The 19,504-nt window shown below is 38.4% G+C and overlaps 4 protein-coding genes across 4 annotated transcripts; 1 reads left to right on the top strand and 3 right to left on the bottom strand.

Moving 5' to 3' along the window:
* The first annotated feature begins 5,065 nt into the window (after positions 1–5,065).
* On the top strand, positions 5,066–9,115 carry LOC149040427 (uncharacterized). Its single transcript, XM_089181339.1, has 3 exons — positions 5,066–5,321; positions 5,412–5,497; positions 8,551–9,115. The coding sequence occupies exons 1-3, from the start codon at positions 5,169–5,171 to the stop codon at positions 8,972–8,974; spliced, it is 663 nt and encodes a 220-aa protein (XP_089037465.1). The 5' UTR covers positions 5,066–5,168; the 3' UTR covers positions 8,975–9,115.
* On the bottom strand, positions 5,503–8,206 carry LOC149040428 (uncharacterized). Its single transcript, XM_089181319.1, has 2 exons — positions 5,663–8,206; positions 5,503–5,537 (listed from the first exon to the last, which is right to left on the bottom strand). Exon 1 carries the CDS (start codon positions 7,818–7,820, stop codon positions 5,667–5,669), a length of 2,154 nt encoding a protein of 717 aa, XP_089037445.1. The 5' UTR covers positions 7,821–8,206; the 3' UTR covers positions 5,503–5,537; positions 5,663–5,666.
* LOC149040429 (uncharacterized) lies at positions 8,966–11,625 on the bottom strand. The gene has a single exon (XM_089181314.1). The coding sequence runs from the start codon at positions 11,623–11,625 to the stop codon at positions 9,187–9,189; it is 2,439 nt and encodes an 812-aa protein (XP_089037440.1). The 3' UTR covers positions 8,966–9,186.
* A 1,210-nt stretch (positions 11,626–12,835) lies between these two features.
* LOC113673328 (zinc finger protein 862) lies at positions 12,836–15,263 on the bottom strand. The gene is made up of 3 exons (XM_089181564.1): positions 15,043–15,263; positions 14,114–14,251; positions 12,836–13,983 (listed from the first exon to the last, which is right to left on the bottom strand). The coding sequence occupies exons 1-3, from the start codon at positions 15,110–15,112 to the stop codon at positions 12,836–12,838; spliced, it is 1,356 nt and encodes a 451-aa protein (XP_089037690.1). The 5' UTR covers positions 15,113–15,263.
* Positions 15,264–19,504: the final 4,241 nt, after the last annotated feature.

Here is a 19,504-nt window from a genome sequence, read left to right on the forward strand (position 1 = left end):
GTAATTAAGAAAACTGGTACAATGTAAAGAAACCTGCACATGTTAACTTACCTCACAAAATCCTCAGACAGGACAACAGTAAGTACAAATTTGACTTTGCAGGAAAAAGAAATATTTAACAGTAGGAGCTTTAAGAAGTAAAAGCTGGCCCTAAAGTGATAATCTTAACAAGAAATGAGGACTCTGTGTTATTGCTCTAATCCTCCTCGGATGAAGGCAGCATTGAGGTTGAAGGGGAAGAGGCACTGCTACATCAGCTATCAGCTATCAGATAAAAGTACACCTTCAGTATCACCACCATCACTGTTTTCAGGCTGAGTACACTCATCATTTTCAGTTTGTGCTTCATCTGGTTTACGCAAAGCCACCTGAGCTGATTGCTTCTTCTTAGCCTTATCCACCTGTCAAGTAAACCATGTAATTTACCTATGGGTGCATAGCTACAAACACAGGATCAAAAAAAAAAAAAACAGGGTCATACCTATGTATAATCATTTCCATTTCTAACATGTCTTACTAACAAAATATCCTGAGTTGGACACACTAAATTTCATAGAATTGACTTTGGTTCTCAGGGCTTGTCTGAGCTTGGACTTCTTTACACTTTTCACTTGCAACCATAGCAAAATCTGTTTTAAGAACAAAGTTACATACTCACAGAAACCTCAGCCATTTCCAACTTCTGCTGATAAATCCGCTGATGGAATCAGCCATTCGATTTCCCGAATTCTACCAACTACCAGCACCATATATGGCGCCCGGAAAAATAAGTAATTCTGTTACGCTTTTCACGGTATGTCCGATAATAATTATTATTATTGCGAGCACTCAAGATTAACTTCATAAACATTCTTATTGCATCTGATGCAAAAATAATGCATTTTTAACGGGATTAGAATTTAGAATTTTATGGGACAACCATGATTGAATGAATGAATGATTGGGACATCTTCACCAATGTGCCAAAGTAGAGAGAGCCTGGGATCAACATCACTAAGCATGTTCCCTCATCTTGTATTATTACTTCAGTTAATAGAAGTAGTGAAATTGTCTATGTTCTCAATTGGCAGAACGGTCAGTATCCAAAGGGGTCGTTACACAGAGCAATAAATTTCACCTTTTAATTTCACGTTAGAACGAACAGCAAAGTCTCACAAATCAGCATGTCTTCCTTCGTCTCACACGTGGGGAAAAATGCGCCCGTGATACAACTAAGCGGTAAATTAGTGAAAATCACCTAGACAACTAGTTAATCATTGAACGGCTAAATAATTACAATTTTTCTATTCTTAACAGTCTATCCACATCAATATTTTTCTTTTCAGTGTCGAATAGATGGACTGGTTAACTTGTAGCATCAATAATAATATTGTGTGATCTGTTCAGTTGCACTTGTAGTTGTATTTGTAAAAGCATGGCCTTAATCGAGAACATGAAAATACCTATTTTCATGTATCATCGGAACATGAACATGGTAATTATAAAATATATAAAAACTATGTTTAACTGACTGGGTGGGAGCAGGAGAGTGATTGTCATTATACTTACCAACTCAGTTGAGTGTAAGTAAGTGTTTTCAATAGTCCAGAATTCCTGATTTCTTTTCAGTCCCCGGAAGATGGAAATTACTGCAGTGAATTTCTTCATGTCATTTCAATTTGTTCCTTTCTATGAGTTTTTTTTGTCGTTCTCAAGTGCTGAAACGATGTGGGTATGTCTTTCTTTTTCTCTCTCTCTCTATTTTTGGTTGATGAATTTGTAGTTAAGTGTACTATAAGGATGTAACAAAGAGGCAAACTCTTGACTGTTCTGGATGAGTTTAATGCATGACGTTTCAGCCATTCGGCCTTCTTCAGGTTAAGAATTAAAAATTAATAAGCCATTTACAATGATTGCGACTTGTATACAAAACAGAAATTTTAAGATTGAGGTTATGTTATACAACAATAATTATCTGTCTGTGGACAGGTAGCGGAAGAAAGCTCTCAAGGCTCATAAGAGAAAATAAAAAACCTTTGTATAACTGTATAAATATAAAGTTCTGAAAGCATTATATTAACATAAAGCATAATTGACTTTAAATAAGCTGTACAAACTTAAAACTTAGTCTCTGAAAAAATTGAGGGATCCAATGTTGGAAATCCCAGTATTGCAACACTAGTCACACCATTGTCCTGCTTCACACTCTAAGGGTGATGAATTAATTACCTTTAGCTGCTGGTTTTCACCTCTCAAATGTAGTAGGATGAAGCAGGTGATCTTTAGTTAAATACAAGTTAAATCTATTGGAAACAGTTACATGATGCTTCTTGGCTATCAAATTTAAAATTCTATTGTCAGAATTTTTTCGGTATCTGTGGAGGGTGTTCAAACAGCAAACCTGTATGGATACTATTAGAAATAGCTGAATGAGCTGTATGATATTTTTTGTAGTATGTTGATGACACTCTGGTTTTCTTCATCCTCCTTTCCTCTCTCCTGAAGTGGCAAATATCAAGGTCATTTACATTGTTTTTTATTCCATCTCATACTCTTGTATTGTTTTTGTTTGTCAGGTTTGACAAAAATTTGCTTTCAATTTTTATATTTTCCTCAACCTTTGGAAATATTACTGTTCAGATATTTTCGCGTAAGCATGCGGCTTTCTCACATGGTTGGCTTCAGAAGGTGTCATGGAATCTCTGCAGTTGCTGATGAACTCCATCAAAGAGGACTGTAAGCAATCTTGTTTTTCAAGGTATATTTGCGATGATCACCATAATTTAAGCTTCACAATCTGATGATCTTGACAATTCTGATGGTTTTCACAATTCTGACTTAAACTACAGTCTACAATACTATTTATAGTTTGCCTTGTGTATCTAAGCTAGTATTTTTCCTACAATCACAAGTACAATAAAACCCTAAGCAAACCTATTGTAATAATCCTATATTAAATTATTATTTCCCAACAACAGGTTTTCCTTCCTTATTTAGCAGACTAAACACATGCAATTGCAACATCTCTTGCAAAGCAAATCAATTGTGGACTTTGTTGACAAGTTGTGAAATCTAACACATGCTCTATGACAATCATTTACAATTTCACTACAATTAATGTTTACTAGGATATTATAAATACTTAATCTGTAACTAAACTTATATTGCTTGACAGAAGGTGCAACATTGTCAGCCATTTTGTCCTGCCCCTGCATGTACAATCAGAAAGTTCGCATGTGGCTAATGTTCTCTATGGGAGCTGGCCAGAAAATGATTAAGCCATCAGATTTTGTGAATATTTACCACATGGTGTTTTAAGATTGTGAAGGAGGATTGTTCTTGGAGGCTTTCTGCCCAGAATTTCTTGCATACATTACTGAAAATTCCACACATGCTGGTTCAGTGTTCTTGGACTGTATGCTTTCACTTGATTTGGGTGTTATTGTTGACAATTCAGCATTAAACGTTCCATTTTATGATCCATCTCTTCTATTCCATAAAAAAACTATATTTATCAGCAAAGGAAATCCACACCTAGATATGTAATTCCATGTGGGATTCAAGGCTTGTTCCATAAAGATTCATGGGTACTGCGTGCCTAACGCCCTGGAAATACCTAATTAGATACATCCTGTTCACAGAACTGATTTAATTATTCTATGCCACCTCCTATTACATGTGACCTAACACTTTACCTCAACGGTCAAAAAATTACTACTTACTTGACAGACAAAAATATAATAAATCAATGAAACAGGGTTTTCAAAATGAAAAAAAGTATCAGGAGGAAATTTTAAAATAGCCGGAGCACCACTGCGCCGCGACAGCGGCGCCGGGCGGCAAAGCCGCCCGTGGGGAGGGTGCGGGAGGGGGTTTCCCCCTCCTGCAGGGGGGGTATGGGGGGCCTCCCCCAGAAAATTTTGAAAATCTGCATGCTCTGAGGTGCATTCTGGTGCATTTTCAGGACCAAAAAGTTATTTTTTAGGTCGTTGTACACTTTATCATAACCTAGAGTTTTTCTTAAATCTGACTCATTATCAAGAGTTTCTTGAAAATTATGTTTACTCATACATATTACAATGCTTTCCTTCCAGTCCCATGTTACATATTACAATTTACATCTAAATAAAAATTGACCTCTTTCCCTTGTCAGTACTTCATTGACCTGTTATAACATGAATCAACTTTTGAAATAATTATTTTTGCAGTCAGAGTTTTCCTACAGATTGAAAATACAGATGAACAGTTTCGTTATGGCATCCAAGCACTCAGGCTCGATTCTTTTTAGTTAAAAGTCACTGTCACTGAAATCACTTTCCCCCATTGCACTGTCCCTGTCACTGTCGTCACAACTTGGATCATCTTGAAAATTTGCTAAGCCAAGTTTAATGAGGGCCTGCTCTTCCTCTTGCAACGCTTGTTGTTCTTCTTGACTCTGACGATCTTCAACTTGTGGGTCCGTCTGTGTTGATACACTTGTTAATTTTGGTGGTGTAGGTTCTTTGCCCTTGCTTTCTCTTGAGGCTGACTTCCCTTTGGCCAACTTGTAGCGTTTTCCAGAGAGCCATTTCTCAGTGGTCTTCTTCACCAGGGTGTCACATTCTGAAGAATTTGCCTCTGGACCATTCATAGAGATATTAACAAGGGCCTCCAGCATCTCATTGGTCAGCCTGCTCCTGAGCCTTGACTTTATAAGCTTAACTCGACTGACTCCCCTTTCAGGCCATGCGTTGCTTATGGGCATCGTGAGAGCTATTTCTACAATGTGCATGAGGAGAGGGAGAAGAGAAAGGAAAGAAGATCTTTGTTTCATTAGCTGGGACATGCACCACTCTGCTGGCATGGTAGTCTTGCCTTCTTTTACATCAGCTGGAATGGCCATCTCCTTCATGTGGTACTTTAATATATTCCACTCTGCCAAAAGTCGGTCTTGTTGGTCGGGGAAGTAGTGCTTGGCAAGAACTTGGATAGAATCTACTCCGTAAGAGGGAAGTTCTGAAGAGCTTGCAGGAATAAGAGTTGGATCAAAGATGGAGAGCGCTCCCAGAAGAGGGAGGGTGTTCTGAAACCTCAGGTCGATGTTTTCCTTCAAAGCAGCATGGCCAGAAATCAAGGACAGCCAGCGGTTCCGACCGTAGGCTCATTTTATGCGAATGTTGAATAGCTGCTAAGGTTGCCTCGATCTAAAAATGGCGGCTAAGAAGACGTGTTCCTTTTACCGCGAATTGAATAATTTGAGCACTGCCGATTTTTTTAATGATCAAAAGAGGCTGAAATCATCAGCCAAGGGACCATATTATGAGGTGGAACGTGTGATTTCAAAGAGAAACCGCAAAGGCAAGGTAAGTTGCTTCGTTTTGTTTGTCCGATCTGATGTACTCAAATGGAGTCAGTCAATAATCAGGCTAAAATATATCTCAATTACGCCTTAGGTTGAATATCTTGTGAAGTGGAAGGGCTACGGCTCCCTCTCCAACACTTGGGAACCAGAAGAAAACCTTAATTCGTTGGCACTGAAGTGAGAACGGCAGACCTTCCAACCCCCATCACATGCAAATCTGGAGGTTTTAAAAAAAAAAGCCTAGAGAAACCTGGAGATTAGGACCTCAAACCTGGAGACTTCAAAAATATGCGTCAAATAAAAACAACGACGACAGATTATTTGTTTCAGAGTATTCCTTACCTTCTCAGTGTTCTCTGTTGTAGTCTTTCGCTGCCTTTTTTGCAGAGCTGAGAAGATTCTCATCAGGGTTGAACTTAAAACACGGTGAGGTTTCCTCTGGGTACTGCAACTTCATTGCCAGTAAATTCGATAGAGTTCCCTCCAGTTTAAGGGAGGACCGACTATCTGTTTTGTTCTTGCGAACCATGCTGAACAGCCTCTCCTCCCCTGCATTACTGTGTGGCAAAAGTACAACCAGCTCTGCCACCTTCTGAAGATGGCAAAATCTTTTTGCTGAGGATTCAGGAATTACCATTTGTGACATGTACCACCAGAGAATGTCTACTCTGTAATGGAAAATTTCCTGATCATTAACTAATCCATCAACAACTTTAGCTTCCTTCCAAGCAATCACACCAATGTCTTCATCTGTTAGAGACTGATAATCACGAAATTCATCATACATCTCATCAATGTTAACAGTGTTCAAGGCTGATTTGAACCTGGATAGAAAGTATTCTACACTCTCCCATTTTGCCTGACTACGTTTCTGAACGTTGATCCATCTTGCATGCTTCAGCAGCTCATCAGTAATAGGAAACTTGCTCAAAACATATTGGAAGGCTGCCTTGAAATATTCATGTGCTGCTGTTAAGAAACGAGTGTAGGCTGTTTGAGATATTTCCCCTTGATTAAGTAGCCTCTGTAGTGTAAACTTTGTCGTCCCTCCTAAGTGAATTTCTGCAAGGGGTATATAAATTGTTGGATCTTGCAAATTAATTTCATTAAGTGGTTTCTTCATGACCTCCACCTTGATAACACGATTTCCAAGAGTATTTGCAAGTTTTATGACAGAGTCATAAACTATGTGAATGGATGGCTCGTCTGACTGCAAAAGTTTGTTAAAATTTGTAAACAGTGGGATGGAAGCATTGTGAAAAAACAGGGAAACTTCTGTGAGTGGATTTTCAAAGGCTTTCTGTAACCTCTTGAATCTCGCATCACCAGCATCTTCACTCAAAAAGTATGACTTCAATCCAGTATACTTTTCAAGTGTGCGTTGAACGCAGCGTTCTAAAGAAAGCCACCTGGTAGAAGAATGCTTCAGTATCTTACCATACTCCTGGTTACAAAACTGCATGTACTCAAGTAGGATCCCTTTCCGTTTTGTGCTTTTATCAAACCAGTAATACTGATCAATAAGAAGCTCTTCTGCACTGATTCCTATAATCTTTGCAAATTCGTCATGAGCTCTACTTGCTGCAATGTGCGCCAAATGGCAAGGACATCCCAATACATAGGTCTCTGGATTTTTTGCTTTGAAGTGGGATGCCAAAGAATTGTGAGCACCCACCATTGAATTAGTGTTATCTACTGAAAGGCTGACAACCTGATTCCATGGTATTTCATCAGTCTCTAACTTTTCCTGGACAACACCAAAAAGAGTTTCTGCTTTTGACGCATCCCTGCCACTTGTCACACACATATGATAAAAATGAGATGTAACAGTTTTGGCTCTTTCTACATCGAAAATTCTTACGGTTGCTGGATTCATCTTTTCAACATCTGTATCACTCGACCCATCAATTCCAATACTGAATGGATGTTTCTGACAGTGCTGTACAACATATCTGTGACAATGTGGTCCCAGAGCCTTATTGATGATAGCCATAGTCTTTGTTCTTGCACATCCATACTGCTTAGCAATTTCACTGTCTGGAAATACTGCCCTAAACAATGGCCCAAGGTGATCTGAAGTTGCAAGTGGGAGGTTATGCTGGATCAGAAAATTTGTTGTTAGGACTTCTGCTCTGGTAACTGCACTTTGTATAACACTACCGCCTGAACCAAACATGCCCGCTACTGATGGCTGATTTTTCGCTGCTTTCGTCGATAACTTGTGAGATTCTGTATTACAATGATCTTTCACGTCTTTTAGACCCTGGTGGTCACAGCGTATTGTCTTGAGACAAGGCACACAATAAAAAGAATGCTTGTCGTTTCTTACTGCTTTCACGGGATATAAATTGCTCCACTCAACCTTAAATGTCGTACGATACTTAGCTGCTCCAAGGGTAGCTGGTTTCCTTTTCTTCGCGGTAGATGGCTGAGGTTCCGAAGTATCAGAGTCATTTTGAGAACTTGTTTCACTCTCGTGTGCTGGACGACGAGTAGCCATTTTGAAATTTGTGTTCGATGGTTAAGCTTTCCCAGAAACCTAAGCGCACCGATGTTTCATTAGAATGAGGCTGGCATTGGGCTCATTCTTCGGCCGTGTCTTGGTGCGCCCGCGATCCTCTGGTAGCGGTGAGTAACCTGGGCGCAACAAGACACGACTGGAGACTGAGCCTAGCATTGGCGCCATTTCCCTCGCAAATTAGTTTTGATGCCTGATTCGGCTGTTATGAGCACAGATTTTTTTGCTATTCCTTCATACCTTCCGGAATTGTTTGGCAATTTTAAAACTTTCTGATTCACCGTGAGATTAAGGGGCAAAACCGTGAGACCGTGAGTTGACATCCCAAACCGTGAGTCTCACGGTCAAACCGTGAGGGTTGGAAGGTCTGGAACGGTGTTTTGATTAAGATAAGTTCTCTCATTGGGCATTAATATGGAACTTGACAGTAGCATTTCTGAGATTCTACGATTTGATCAAATAATTTAGTCACAAGTTCCGATGTTACAATCTTAAAACCCGTGAAAGCAAATATTTTGAAAATTCTAATTTTTTAAATAAACCGATTGTTGTCTTATTGTCATAGGCAATATTTAGTGATTCAATTTCCCTGTTTGATGGTTAATCTTTGGCATTTTTGTATATAAAATTCAAGTACATTTTTCAACTGTACAGGTATCTATCTCTATCTGACCAAAAATAAATTGTCTTTATTGATTTTTTCCCTTTTTAGAGCATATTTAAACCCAAAGCCTACCCAGGAGTTAATTAGTTCAAGTGTGGATGCCTTGCATGCTGCAATTTTGGAAAACCTTGCCTCAAAGAGTTTATCTCCAACAATCATTCCATTCAGGCATGATGTTTTCCAGTATCTTTTCAGGGGAAAGGGGAAAAAAAGCCAAGACTTTGGAAATGTACTGTTGGAAAAACAGGATTTTTCCAACTGCTCCCTTCCAATTGATTGGGACAGACTTTTAGATAGCTTGGGGGATGGAACACTAGTTGAATTTCCTATAAAAGTGCGGCTATTTATGTCAAGAAGCCCTAAAAACCATACTGTGAGCAAGGAAAAAGCAATAATATCATCGCCTAGGTATTTTATTGAAAAACTAAGCATTAATTGTAAGAAAAAGCCATTGCGTGTTTCTGCAAATTAGTTTATTTATAAATGTGTAAATGGTTTTGTGTACAATATCAGTATATATAATTCTGATACAAATCAGTTTTTATACTCTTTCTGTCTCAATATAATTGTAAATACCTGTACCTTAAGAATAAATGACAATGTTTTACTATCATGTCAATCCTACCATTAATAAATCTCTGACCTATATACAAGATATGCTACTACAATTCACAGGTGGCATTATTAATTTTTCTTCTCTCGTAGTCTTTTGCTCTTCCTGTTTTCCCTGAGATCATGTTCCCAATAGGAACTTTTCCTTTTACTGTAGGTTCTCTTTGCACGCTCACTGTCGCGTAGATTCCATTGTCTGGACTCAAGCTTAAGAATGTCAGCAGGAGCATCCCATTTGTTAGATTTTTTGTGAACTATAGCCCTGGCCATATCATTGTTTTTTTCAACTCCTTGCCCTGTAAACAGTTTGATAGTTCTATAGTTTTGCAGAAATATGGGAATGTGGTAGACCATAGCATGCATGTATGGGGTTACATTAGCTCTTTTATAGCCATGCCTTTTTTCTCCTAGTGATGTAAACAGATTCACCCATTCCTTTGCTTTCCAGAAGTAGTCATTTATCATTTCTGTGGAGGGATTCCTGCAGGTTACAGTGCTATATATTTCCCTAAACTTTTCCCATACAGTTTTTACTACTTCAACTGTATCTGGCTGAATAATCCCATTGAGTTTGGTTGGAAGTTCATTAAGCAATTTTTTCTTGTCTGACCCCAAGAGGCTAGTAAAATCGTATTGCCCAGACCCTTTCCCATCAGCATTTGTTTTTTCCCATATGTCAAAGGAGACCCCACATGATCGAATTGCTGCCTGCAAATTTTTTAGGTGTTCATTTTTTTGTTGACATTTCCTCTTGTCCCAGTTTTTGCTTCTGTCCCAGTCTAAGGCATCCCGAACCAAATTTTCTATGAGAACATCTGAAATCCTTAATAGAAGGTGCAGTTCATCCAACACTACATGATCGAGCTCTATATGAAGTAGAGGCTCATGTTCACAGCAATATTTGTCATTTTGTTTCTTTTTCTTTACTAGTTCAAACATCTCTGTAAGAGTTCTCCTTAGATCTGGAGATTGATAATGGTCTAAATTGAAGCTTGTGTCCCACCTCATGTCTTTGTGTATTTTGCACCATACACATGCATAGTGTGAGGTAGCACCCTTCAAACCCATCACAAGTAAAATGAATTTGTAATCGCCCCCTAGGAAAAATTCCAAATTAATTGATTTGCCACCCACTTCTATTTTCTTCTTACTTATAAGAGAATTGATGTCCTTGAAGACATCTTCAAATGACTGCCTTAAGGTATTGTAGTGTTCTTTACCCTTCACAACAGCTATGGTGTGGTTACCTTTTGCTGCCATAACTTCATCATCTGAATGGAGTAGGGCAAAACTCATAAGTATGAAACTAGAATTTCTGGTCATTCTCGCCCCATCCCCTGAAATTTTGATTTGTACATGATCCACATGTGGATGGCTTGCCACATAGTCTTGAACCCTGTCTCTCAGAAGGTCAGTGAATGATGTCTGTGCCCCTTCCGTCTCACCGGGGGTGGAGGTGATATGACAGATGTCATTCAGCTGACTTCTCCTTTGCTTTACAAGGTATGACTTTGGCAAGCCATCAACTACCATTGTAAGCTCATGATAAAAGTTGTCTCCAACACAAAATTTATCTAATAAAAATAGCACCTTTTCTACTTTGGACTTCTCCTCTTCAGACAGTGAGTCAAATGCATTTGAGTTCCCATTGTAATTTGACATCTGGTCTTCAGCCATTACTGTGTGACTGATGCCAGTCTTTTGCTCATTCATAGTCATTGACTCTAGTTCCAGTCCAAATGACTTTGCAAACCACAAAGCAGTTTTGGCTCTACACATAAATTCCTTTAAAGTGCGAGACTTCTTCTTCACCTCTGATATATCTTTCCCCACATAAGTTTTGTCTGAATTTTCAATTTTCTCGAAGTAATGTTGGAGTTCTTCATTCTTTGACTGAAGGTTAGACAAACTTTGTTCCTTCTCTTGAATGGCTAAATACATTTCTGCAAATAGCTGTTTACTCTCTGCTTCAAGATGCTGGTAATTCTGCTTCCACTCCTCCAGTTCATCTCTAATAGCCTCAGTTTCTTCCCTCAAGCAAGTTACTGAAAGTGTTTGTCCTTCAAAAATGTGGAATCTTCTCACTTTTGAGTTAAGTTCCTCTCTCTTGCTACCTCCTTTGGCCTTTGCATATAAATTCTGGACCATTCCAGCAATTTTTGCAAGGGTATTGTTTACTTCTTTTCGTATTTGCTCATCAGCAGTTATGGCAAAGGTATGATGAGGAATACAATACTCAAAAAGGTCAACATAGGTGTATTCCTGGACTGCTGCAGGACTTAGATCACTGCTAGTTGATGCTGACTGATTAGGCTGACTTGCCACAGCAGCTGTCTTTCTAACCTTCTTCTGCAACCCTAGGAATTCATGCCAAGCCTTTATCAATGGATAGGGAATATCCACTGCCACAATGACATTTTTTGTGACTGCCTTTGCAGCATAATTTAAAGAGGGGCTTTCGATGCTCAATTTCCATTTTAAAAAGGATTCCAGTGGAGGTCTGTCAGACATTCTATAATTTTAAATTTTACGTCTACTAATAAACGAATTAGTTCCAAGCCAAATCAATGTTCTGAGACTTAATTTCACACTACAGGAATTGTGCGAAGGCCATAAACAGCAAAAAATTTGCATTTTATCACGTTTCTGGAGCCTTCAGTGGCTCTTAAACAGCGGTAATTGCCTATTAAAGCTTCACAAAATGGCGGTTTGTTGACACCGATTTCGGAGGTTTTCTTGTCATGATTAAGACACATGTTTGCACCGCTTTGCAGCCAAATTTTCTCAGCGAGATGCTCTCATTCGAAACTTGAATTTCCGCATTATTCAGATCTATTTCGCCGAATGTTGGAGAACTTACGAGCTTTCAAATAGCTGTGGAATTGAGGAGCAACCTTCGTAGAGGAAGTTAAGATGTGTGGAGTTGGTTCATGGACACGTACGGCAAACTTGTTGGGAATGAAAGTATGTAATCAATTACCAATTTAAGACCGCTAAGTCGCCACGAAAAGCCCAAAAGATGGTCCACTGCTGCCGAATTTTGGCACGTCGTTACTGCGAGCGACTTTGCGTGAGGTATGTTTAGGGTGTTTTATCATGTTTTAGATGTGTGGAACTTGACTTTTCACATGTACGATTTAATTACAAATGGATTTCTTACTTCTCTCATACAAAGCTTTTATGAAGCTGCCATATTTAAAGTCCACAAATTGCTAGGAGTGCGCATGCTTAGGGGCCATGTTGTCCTCGATTTCTGGCCATGAGACATACTTGAGCAACAAATTTCGCATGGATGCAAGCTGATGCTCAGAAGGGGAAAACTGCAGCAGCACCATCTTTCCTTCCTTGATATCTTGGCAAAATTGCTTGATGGGGACTTCTTTGGTTGCCACTTCATCCAGCGCTGCCTTAGCACGAACAATTTCTGGTTTAAGGTGACTGAAATTGACAGTAGAATGCTGAAACGATTTTGACAGGTTGTCAAGAACAGGAAGCACATGCTTTAAAACATACAAGCAAGCCAGGAAGCGGACGTTGTTCATTTGAACTAACAGGCCCTGGCATGTGGGGTCCTCATCTTTCATCCTGATAAGGAACTGGATGATGGCAGAGAAGCTCTCCCAAGCGGATTGAACGGCAGCGTTAAATGACAGCCATCGTGTCTGACAGGCCTTCTTCAGCTTCTTAGCTATCTTCTTCTGCGAATTCTTGTTTGAGAGAGTTATTCACTCACCTCAAGTTGAACTTTCAGGAAAATGGCTGTCTTCTTGTTCGAGTTGTCAAGGAGTTGCCAAAGGGTGTTTAGTGTGTTCTGCATCTTCTTTATTGTGGCAAGATCGTTTAAAGTGTCGGTACACGCCAGCGCTAGTTTGTGACAAACACAGTGGACAGATATTAACGACTGGATTCTTTCATCTGCTTTCAGCCTGGTAGCTACACCTGACCTTTCTCCCACCATGACACTTGCTCCATCTGACACAAAGCTTTTAAACCAGTCAAAATTGAGACTGTGTTTCTCAATGACTTCCAGAAGGATGCTTGTGATGGTTAAAGAATCTGCTGCGTCAGAGCTGGCGAGAACATTTTCCAAACACAAAAATTTCACCTCAACCTTTTCGCTACCCCTGTTATAATACTGGATGAAACCAATCATTTGCTCCAAATTTGCAATGTCAGTCATGTCATCAACCATCACCCCAAATGGCCCAGTTACAGCAGAAATGACTTCATTTTGAATCATTTCACCAAGAAGAAGCAACATGTTGCGAAAGGAACCTACTGATGTGTGATTAAAGCCACTCATATCACACCCCAGCTTCGCAACCAACTTTAACAGACTCTTAACCTTGACATTTGCTATATCCTCCTTTGCCAACCAGTAAAGGCAATAGAAAACTCTTTCATACACATCAACCTGAACTTCAGCATTATGATCGAGCTCTTTCTGGAAAACTGAGAACCTGTTCATAAGAATGGCAGTGATTGCATCTTTGTGTCTCTTTGTTGCAATGTGCTCCTCGAGGCAATCTTTCTTTAACCTTGTGCTTGGTTCTGCAGAAAAAAATTCCTTTTTGTTTTGGGGATTCTTGGAATCAAACTTCTTGCAGATCAGACAGTATTGACCTTCTCCTTCGATGTAAACGAGCCACCACATCTGTACTTTAGGGCTATAGGCCAAATCCTTATTAAAGATAAGGCTGTGATTAAACATCTGCTTCTTTTTGGTTGTTTTGATGCGTGCTCTTTCTTCTTGAGACACACCCAAGCAGTCACGCTTTTTGCAGAGAATGTAGTGATGAATTTTCTTCGTCTGCTGTTCTTCAGTGAAACTGTTCGTGATATCACTCTCTGACTGTATACACACAGTATCTGTGGGAGGAAAATACATGTAAGATTCTTTACCTTTTTTCTTCAGTGTGTGATGCAAACCACCAACTAGAGAAGGCTACTCTCAAAAAAAGAAAGAAATATCACGAATTGTAATAAAAAGTTCGTTTACCTTCAGCGTGGTTGGTAGGGGCTGCGGTCACAGAGATTTCTTGGCAGTCGCGTAACACATTGACGGGCAAACTTTCGGCATCTTCGAAGTTTAAGGACGTACTAGGCGTTGCAGAAGACCCTTCCGTGTCTGGTGCATCTAACGAAAGCAGTGAGAATATGTATCGATGTTGACAATGTGTACCATTTATCCCCCATGACCAACGCGTTAAATAAACCAAGCATAGTTATTTCGCGCTCACGTATATGACCTCACGTATACAAAATTTGAGTTAAAGGCGGAGATTTAATTTTATTTTTTAGCGCGACATACAAGCTCCATAAATAATGCATTGTTAGCCAAAATTTCAATCGATTAGATAAATCAATTTTATTCCGCGGGCACAACTGTTTTAACTGTTTTTTTTAGTTATCAGAAGAACAATGCTTTGCTAAACAATCAATTTCAGTAAAACTCATATATGTTAAGCGAGCCGTAACATGTGGCGCGACTTATGTCGCGACTAGTCTGGCTGTGTCGGCTTCGTATAAAATTAATTTTCCATAAAGAACTGTAAAACATTCAGTTTCACCCGCTTTACTGATTATGAAGACTTGAAATGAAACTTTAAGTCTCACAAAAATCTTAAAAATGCCTGGCTTATATAAAAAGTTAAATGTGACCAAATTTGTGTCGGCATAAAATTTATTTAATCGCCAGAGTCTGCCAGTTCATTCTCGAAACGGCGCCTCACGAAACCAAGCGTTGAATAAATAAAAGCATCCCTTATAAATCGCCTTGTTGACAATAAATAATTCAACCTAAGCGATACAATATTGTTTTCAAGCAATGTTTCATTCATAACATGCACCAATACTTATTTTCTGATGGACTGGGGGATTGTAAACAGGAACCCGGCGAACATTTGCATTTTAAAAAGTGTTTCATACCTGCAATCTCCTTTCTTTGCTGTTTGAACCCAAACTGGGTTAAAAGCGGCTGTGATTTCTGCCTTTTCATCCGGTGACTGGGACCGTTTTCTTAAAGAAAGCGCCAAGTACAAAGCTCTCACGAATTCACAAACAGATTCAAACACGCGATGTGGAGAAGAAGACGATTTCATAATTCGCTTACGCAAGAAAAAACTAGTCACGAAATAGCAGGATCAAATGTCGGTCTTTCGTGGGAAAACGCAAATGGTTTCCAGTCCAAGTTGAATGCTGTTGAATAAAAGAGTTACGATTTCTGATGCTGGAACGCGATCAGTGGGCAAGAACAAAATATGTTATCCTTAACTTTAACCCATAGGAATCGGAACTTTATGTTTTTTTAATTTTTTTTTTTAATTTTGACTTCCAAAAGTACCCGGCGCTAACGCTCGAAGTAGCCGGTGACTTGCGTCGGGCGCCGGTTACTTTTGAAAACACTGATGAAATCACTTTTGAGCATAGAAACGCTTCACAAAAGCTTCTCTGTTAAGGCAGAAGTTATTCCTGTGTGGTGACATTGTAAGCTTTCTGGTCACATCTTAAAGATTTGTAGCAAGATTTTATTTTAGATTATTCTTTGACAAAAGCATTTTTATCGTCCTTTAACAAATATATTTTAAACTGCATGTAGGCTCTTAACAATTAAACATTATTTTGCAGAGAAGGAAAACTCTTATCTCTCTTTCCAAAAGGCTCCTCCTTGAGGGACTCAGGCCTGGTAATGAGTTCCCCAGAGCCTCCACTGCATATTTGGTACCAGAGGCATCCTCCCCCCTGAGTAAGGCCTCCTGAAACAATGAACACAAATTGGAACTCGATGCATTTTTTCATACATTTACATGTCATGTACATCCTGTACATCCATCTACCTTGATGAGGTAACTCATACACGCAACTGCATTATTTCAGGTAGATATTGAGAATACATTAAACAAAATCTCAACCATAGCTCTTCTCTTCTGGCATACTGAAAGAACACATCTTCAAATGAAAAGTGTGTAATAAAATTTTATAATACATGACATTGATTAATTTTACCCTTTGTTTAAATACACCAGGAATAAATACAGAACAAATTTGATTATCCTATGCCACTTCCTATTACATGGTCTGTGACAATGACCTTACACTTTACCTTAACAGTAGAAAAATTACAACTTACTTGACGCACGATTTAAATTATAATAAATCAAGGAAATCAATTTTAAGCATAGAAATGCTTCACAAAAGCTTTATTGTTGAGGCAGAAGTTAGTCCTGTGTGGCAACAATGTAAGCTTTTTCTGGTCACATCTTGATGATCTTTAGCAAGGCAAAACTTAGCTCTTTCTCTCCAAGGAACTCTAATGGATTGTCTTCAGGTAATCTTGAGTACTGCCTTGAATACAGAGTCCTTAGAAATAGAACAGAGAATTTGTCAAAGATTAAGTAAATGTAATGGTTTTCCTGATCATTGCTGAGGAGACTGCCTCTGTAATTTTCTGTGTGGTACAGTATTTGTAAGTCTTAGGTCAGGCTGGCTTGTCAAATGACTGAAATGAACTGAAGATGGCCTCTTTGGTACTGGTAAAGTGGTTTTGGCGCTTAACAAGAATTCTGAGTGATGCAAGTGGTTGCATTCTTACTCGTGGTCAGTGCATGTATTCTTGCAAGCTGCCTGGTAGCTCTTCCCTTGGAAGAGGGCATTGTGATGGGGCATCACAGGGATAAAAAGAATTCCGTCCATTTTTGTCTTTTAAAAGATGGATCAGCTCCCTCATCAACAATTTAAGACACATATGACAAGGGTCAACAAATAGGCAAAATGGGTGTTTTGACTCCTATCACAGAGGAGAGATTATTCTCTGTATTTGTAAACAATTTATTCTAAAAAAGATGTGATCAATTAATAAATTTAAGTGCTGAATCAGTATTATTAAGGATAACAATAACAAAAATGCATGTGTTTAATCTGATAAAATACAAGTACTATTTTAAATAGCAGGACATGTGCACTACTAAGAATGAGTACATGTGTGGGAGTTCTATAGTGATAGTTTGAAAACTCATATTCAATAGAAAAAACATTTTAAGGTACATGTAGAACGCTTCACCTACTACCATGGTGAAAAAGGTATCATTTAAGTGTAACGAACTCCATCCATTGTTGTCTTCGCAGGTTGCAGTTGTCCCCATTTTCATTCCATGGAGTATAGGATTTAATGATACTTGTGAAATGAATTGACCAATTGGTAAACTTGACGTGTGGTATTTTTTTCTTGGATAGGAAAGTCAATTTTAACCGCTTACATTTGGTGACATTCCTGACTTTCTGGCATTCTTCGTGTTTGGGTCCTTCTGAATAAAAGGCACCCTTTGTTTGCTTGCATGTATGCATGGCTGTTGTTTTCTTGAGCTTGTCCAGCGGATTCCTGGCATGCTGTACTCTTTGAACAGCTCAACTTCATGGTCAAAGATGTTCAGAAATAATTTTAAATCACATTCGTGTAGTCATCTCCTCTTGTGACAATCAAGCAATCACATTTGGGAAGTTTCTTTCAGAAGTACTCCTGTGTGAACACTGCAGCCTGGTATTCTTGGTAGACAAGAGATATTGAAGGGAAGATATAGTTGATATAGTTGAAATAGTAACAATGAGATATGATAGAGATACAAAAAATTTTGTCCATTGTTGCCTTTTATAAAAGGATATATTCCCTTATTGTCATGTATGGTGAAAGGTTAAATGATCTATATAAAAAAAGGGCAATAAATCGACTAAAGTGGTATTTTGACTCCTCACAAATTAAAGATTATTCTCCGTATTTGTAAACAGTTACTATTAAAATGAAAACATTTGTTTGGTGAAGAAGTGCAAGTGCTGAGTCAGTATTTTATAAGGATAACTATAACTGAAATCGAAAAAAAATTATGTTTAATCAGAAAAATTTAAATACCAGAATACATTTATTAAAAATAATTAAATGTGCAGGTGATGGGATGAACAACCATTTAAATAAAAACTATTGTTTTTTTAATTGTCTAGTCGCTATATATTACTATAGGTACAAGTGTTTAAACCTTAAAGTTTGGTTTCATGGTTTTCTTTACAAGTGAATATACAATAAATGTTATAACAACTGCAACTAATCTTCCAGCAGATTTATCATCTTTGTTGCATATAGTTCTGATCTGCTTGATGCCATTGTCAGTCTTGTTGCTTAATTATATTCCATTTCTTGTAGAGCTGTCTTTCTCCAACTTTTTCTGAAAGTTACTTTTCCAAAGATTTATTTCTGTGGCTTCTATTTCCAATCTGCTTGATGCTTACGGTCCAGCTCAACAGTTCCTGATGCCATCTCCTCCATTGCGAACAAGTGAGCAAAACTTCCAAGGCAAATTCATTCATTTTTAAAAGCACAAATCAAAAAAAGAAATTAGAAAAAAAAAGGGCAGCTTAAGCTGGAGAGGGAATTTGGGTGAATTCTTCAGAGTTCCCAGTGGTGTGAAAACCTTGCAAGTGTGCCCACTGCAACAAATGCTTTGCACAGAAGTCAAATCTCTCATTTCATAACAGATCGCACCACGGGAATTGGTTTAAGTGTTTTTAGACATAGTTCAGGCTGACTAGTCAAATGGCTGAAATGAACTGACAGGACAAACTATGGTGTCTTAAAGTTGCACATTGGCCTTTTTGGTTCTTGCTTTAGATGAAACTTGACATGACTTGGAATAATCCACTATGAATCTCTGTAAGAAATAAGTAGGAACAATCATGCATGAGCACTGCTTCCTGGTATTGGCAGAAGAGAGATAATGGAGAAATGATATAGTCAAAATCATGGTTGTGAGGCATGTTAGAGATACATTGTTGCCTTTCATAAAAAGGTCGCCTCCCTTATCACCATACAGGAGGGTAAGGTTAAATCATCTACTTGAAAAGAGTCGACAAAAAAGACGAGTGGATTTTTGACTCCTTTAACAGATTTAAGATTATTCTCTGTATTGGTAAACAGTATCTAGTGAATACATAATCAAAATCATGGTTGAGGCATGATAGAGATGGAAAACAATCATGCATGAGCACTGCTTCCTGGTATTCTTGGCAGAAGAGAGATAATGGGGAAATAAATAGGGTTCAATGATCTCTAAGAAAATAGTAAAAAAAAAAGACAAAACTGATATTTTGGCCCCTTTCATGGATTAATGATTATTCTCTGTATTTGTAAACAGTTCTAACAAAATAAAAATATTTGTTCAGCGAAGAAATGCTAGTGCTGATTCAGATAACAATTACAGAAGCTAAAAAAATAATGAAATATAGAAAAAAATGTACTGAAACATGTGACAATAATAAGTGAAAGAAGGCTCTTTACAAAAATGTATGTATCTAAAATAATAAATCAGTCGCAGCATGAACCTTTGTAGAACGGGACATATTTCAA

This window comes from Pocillopora damicornis, chromosome 9 (genome assembly GCF_964200805.1).
Source record: "Pocillopora damicornis chromosome 9, jaPocDami1.2, whole genome shotgun sequence".
NCBI classification, from domain to species: domain Eukaryota; kingdom Metazoa; phylum Cnidaria; class Anthozoa; order Scleractinia; family Pocilloporidae; genus Pocillopora; species Pocillopora damicornis.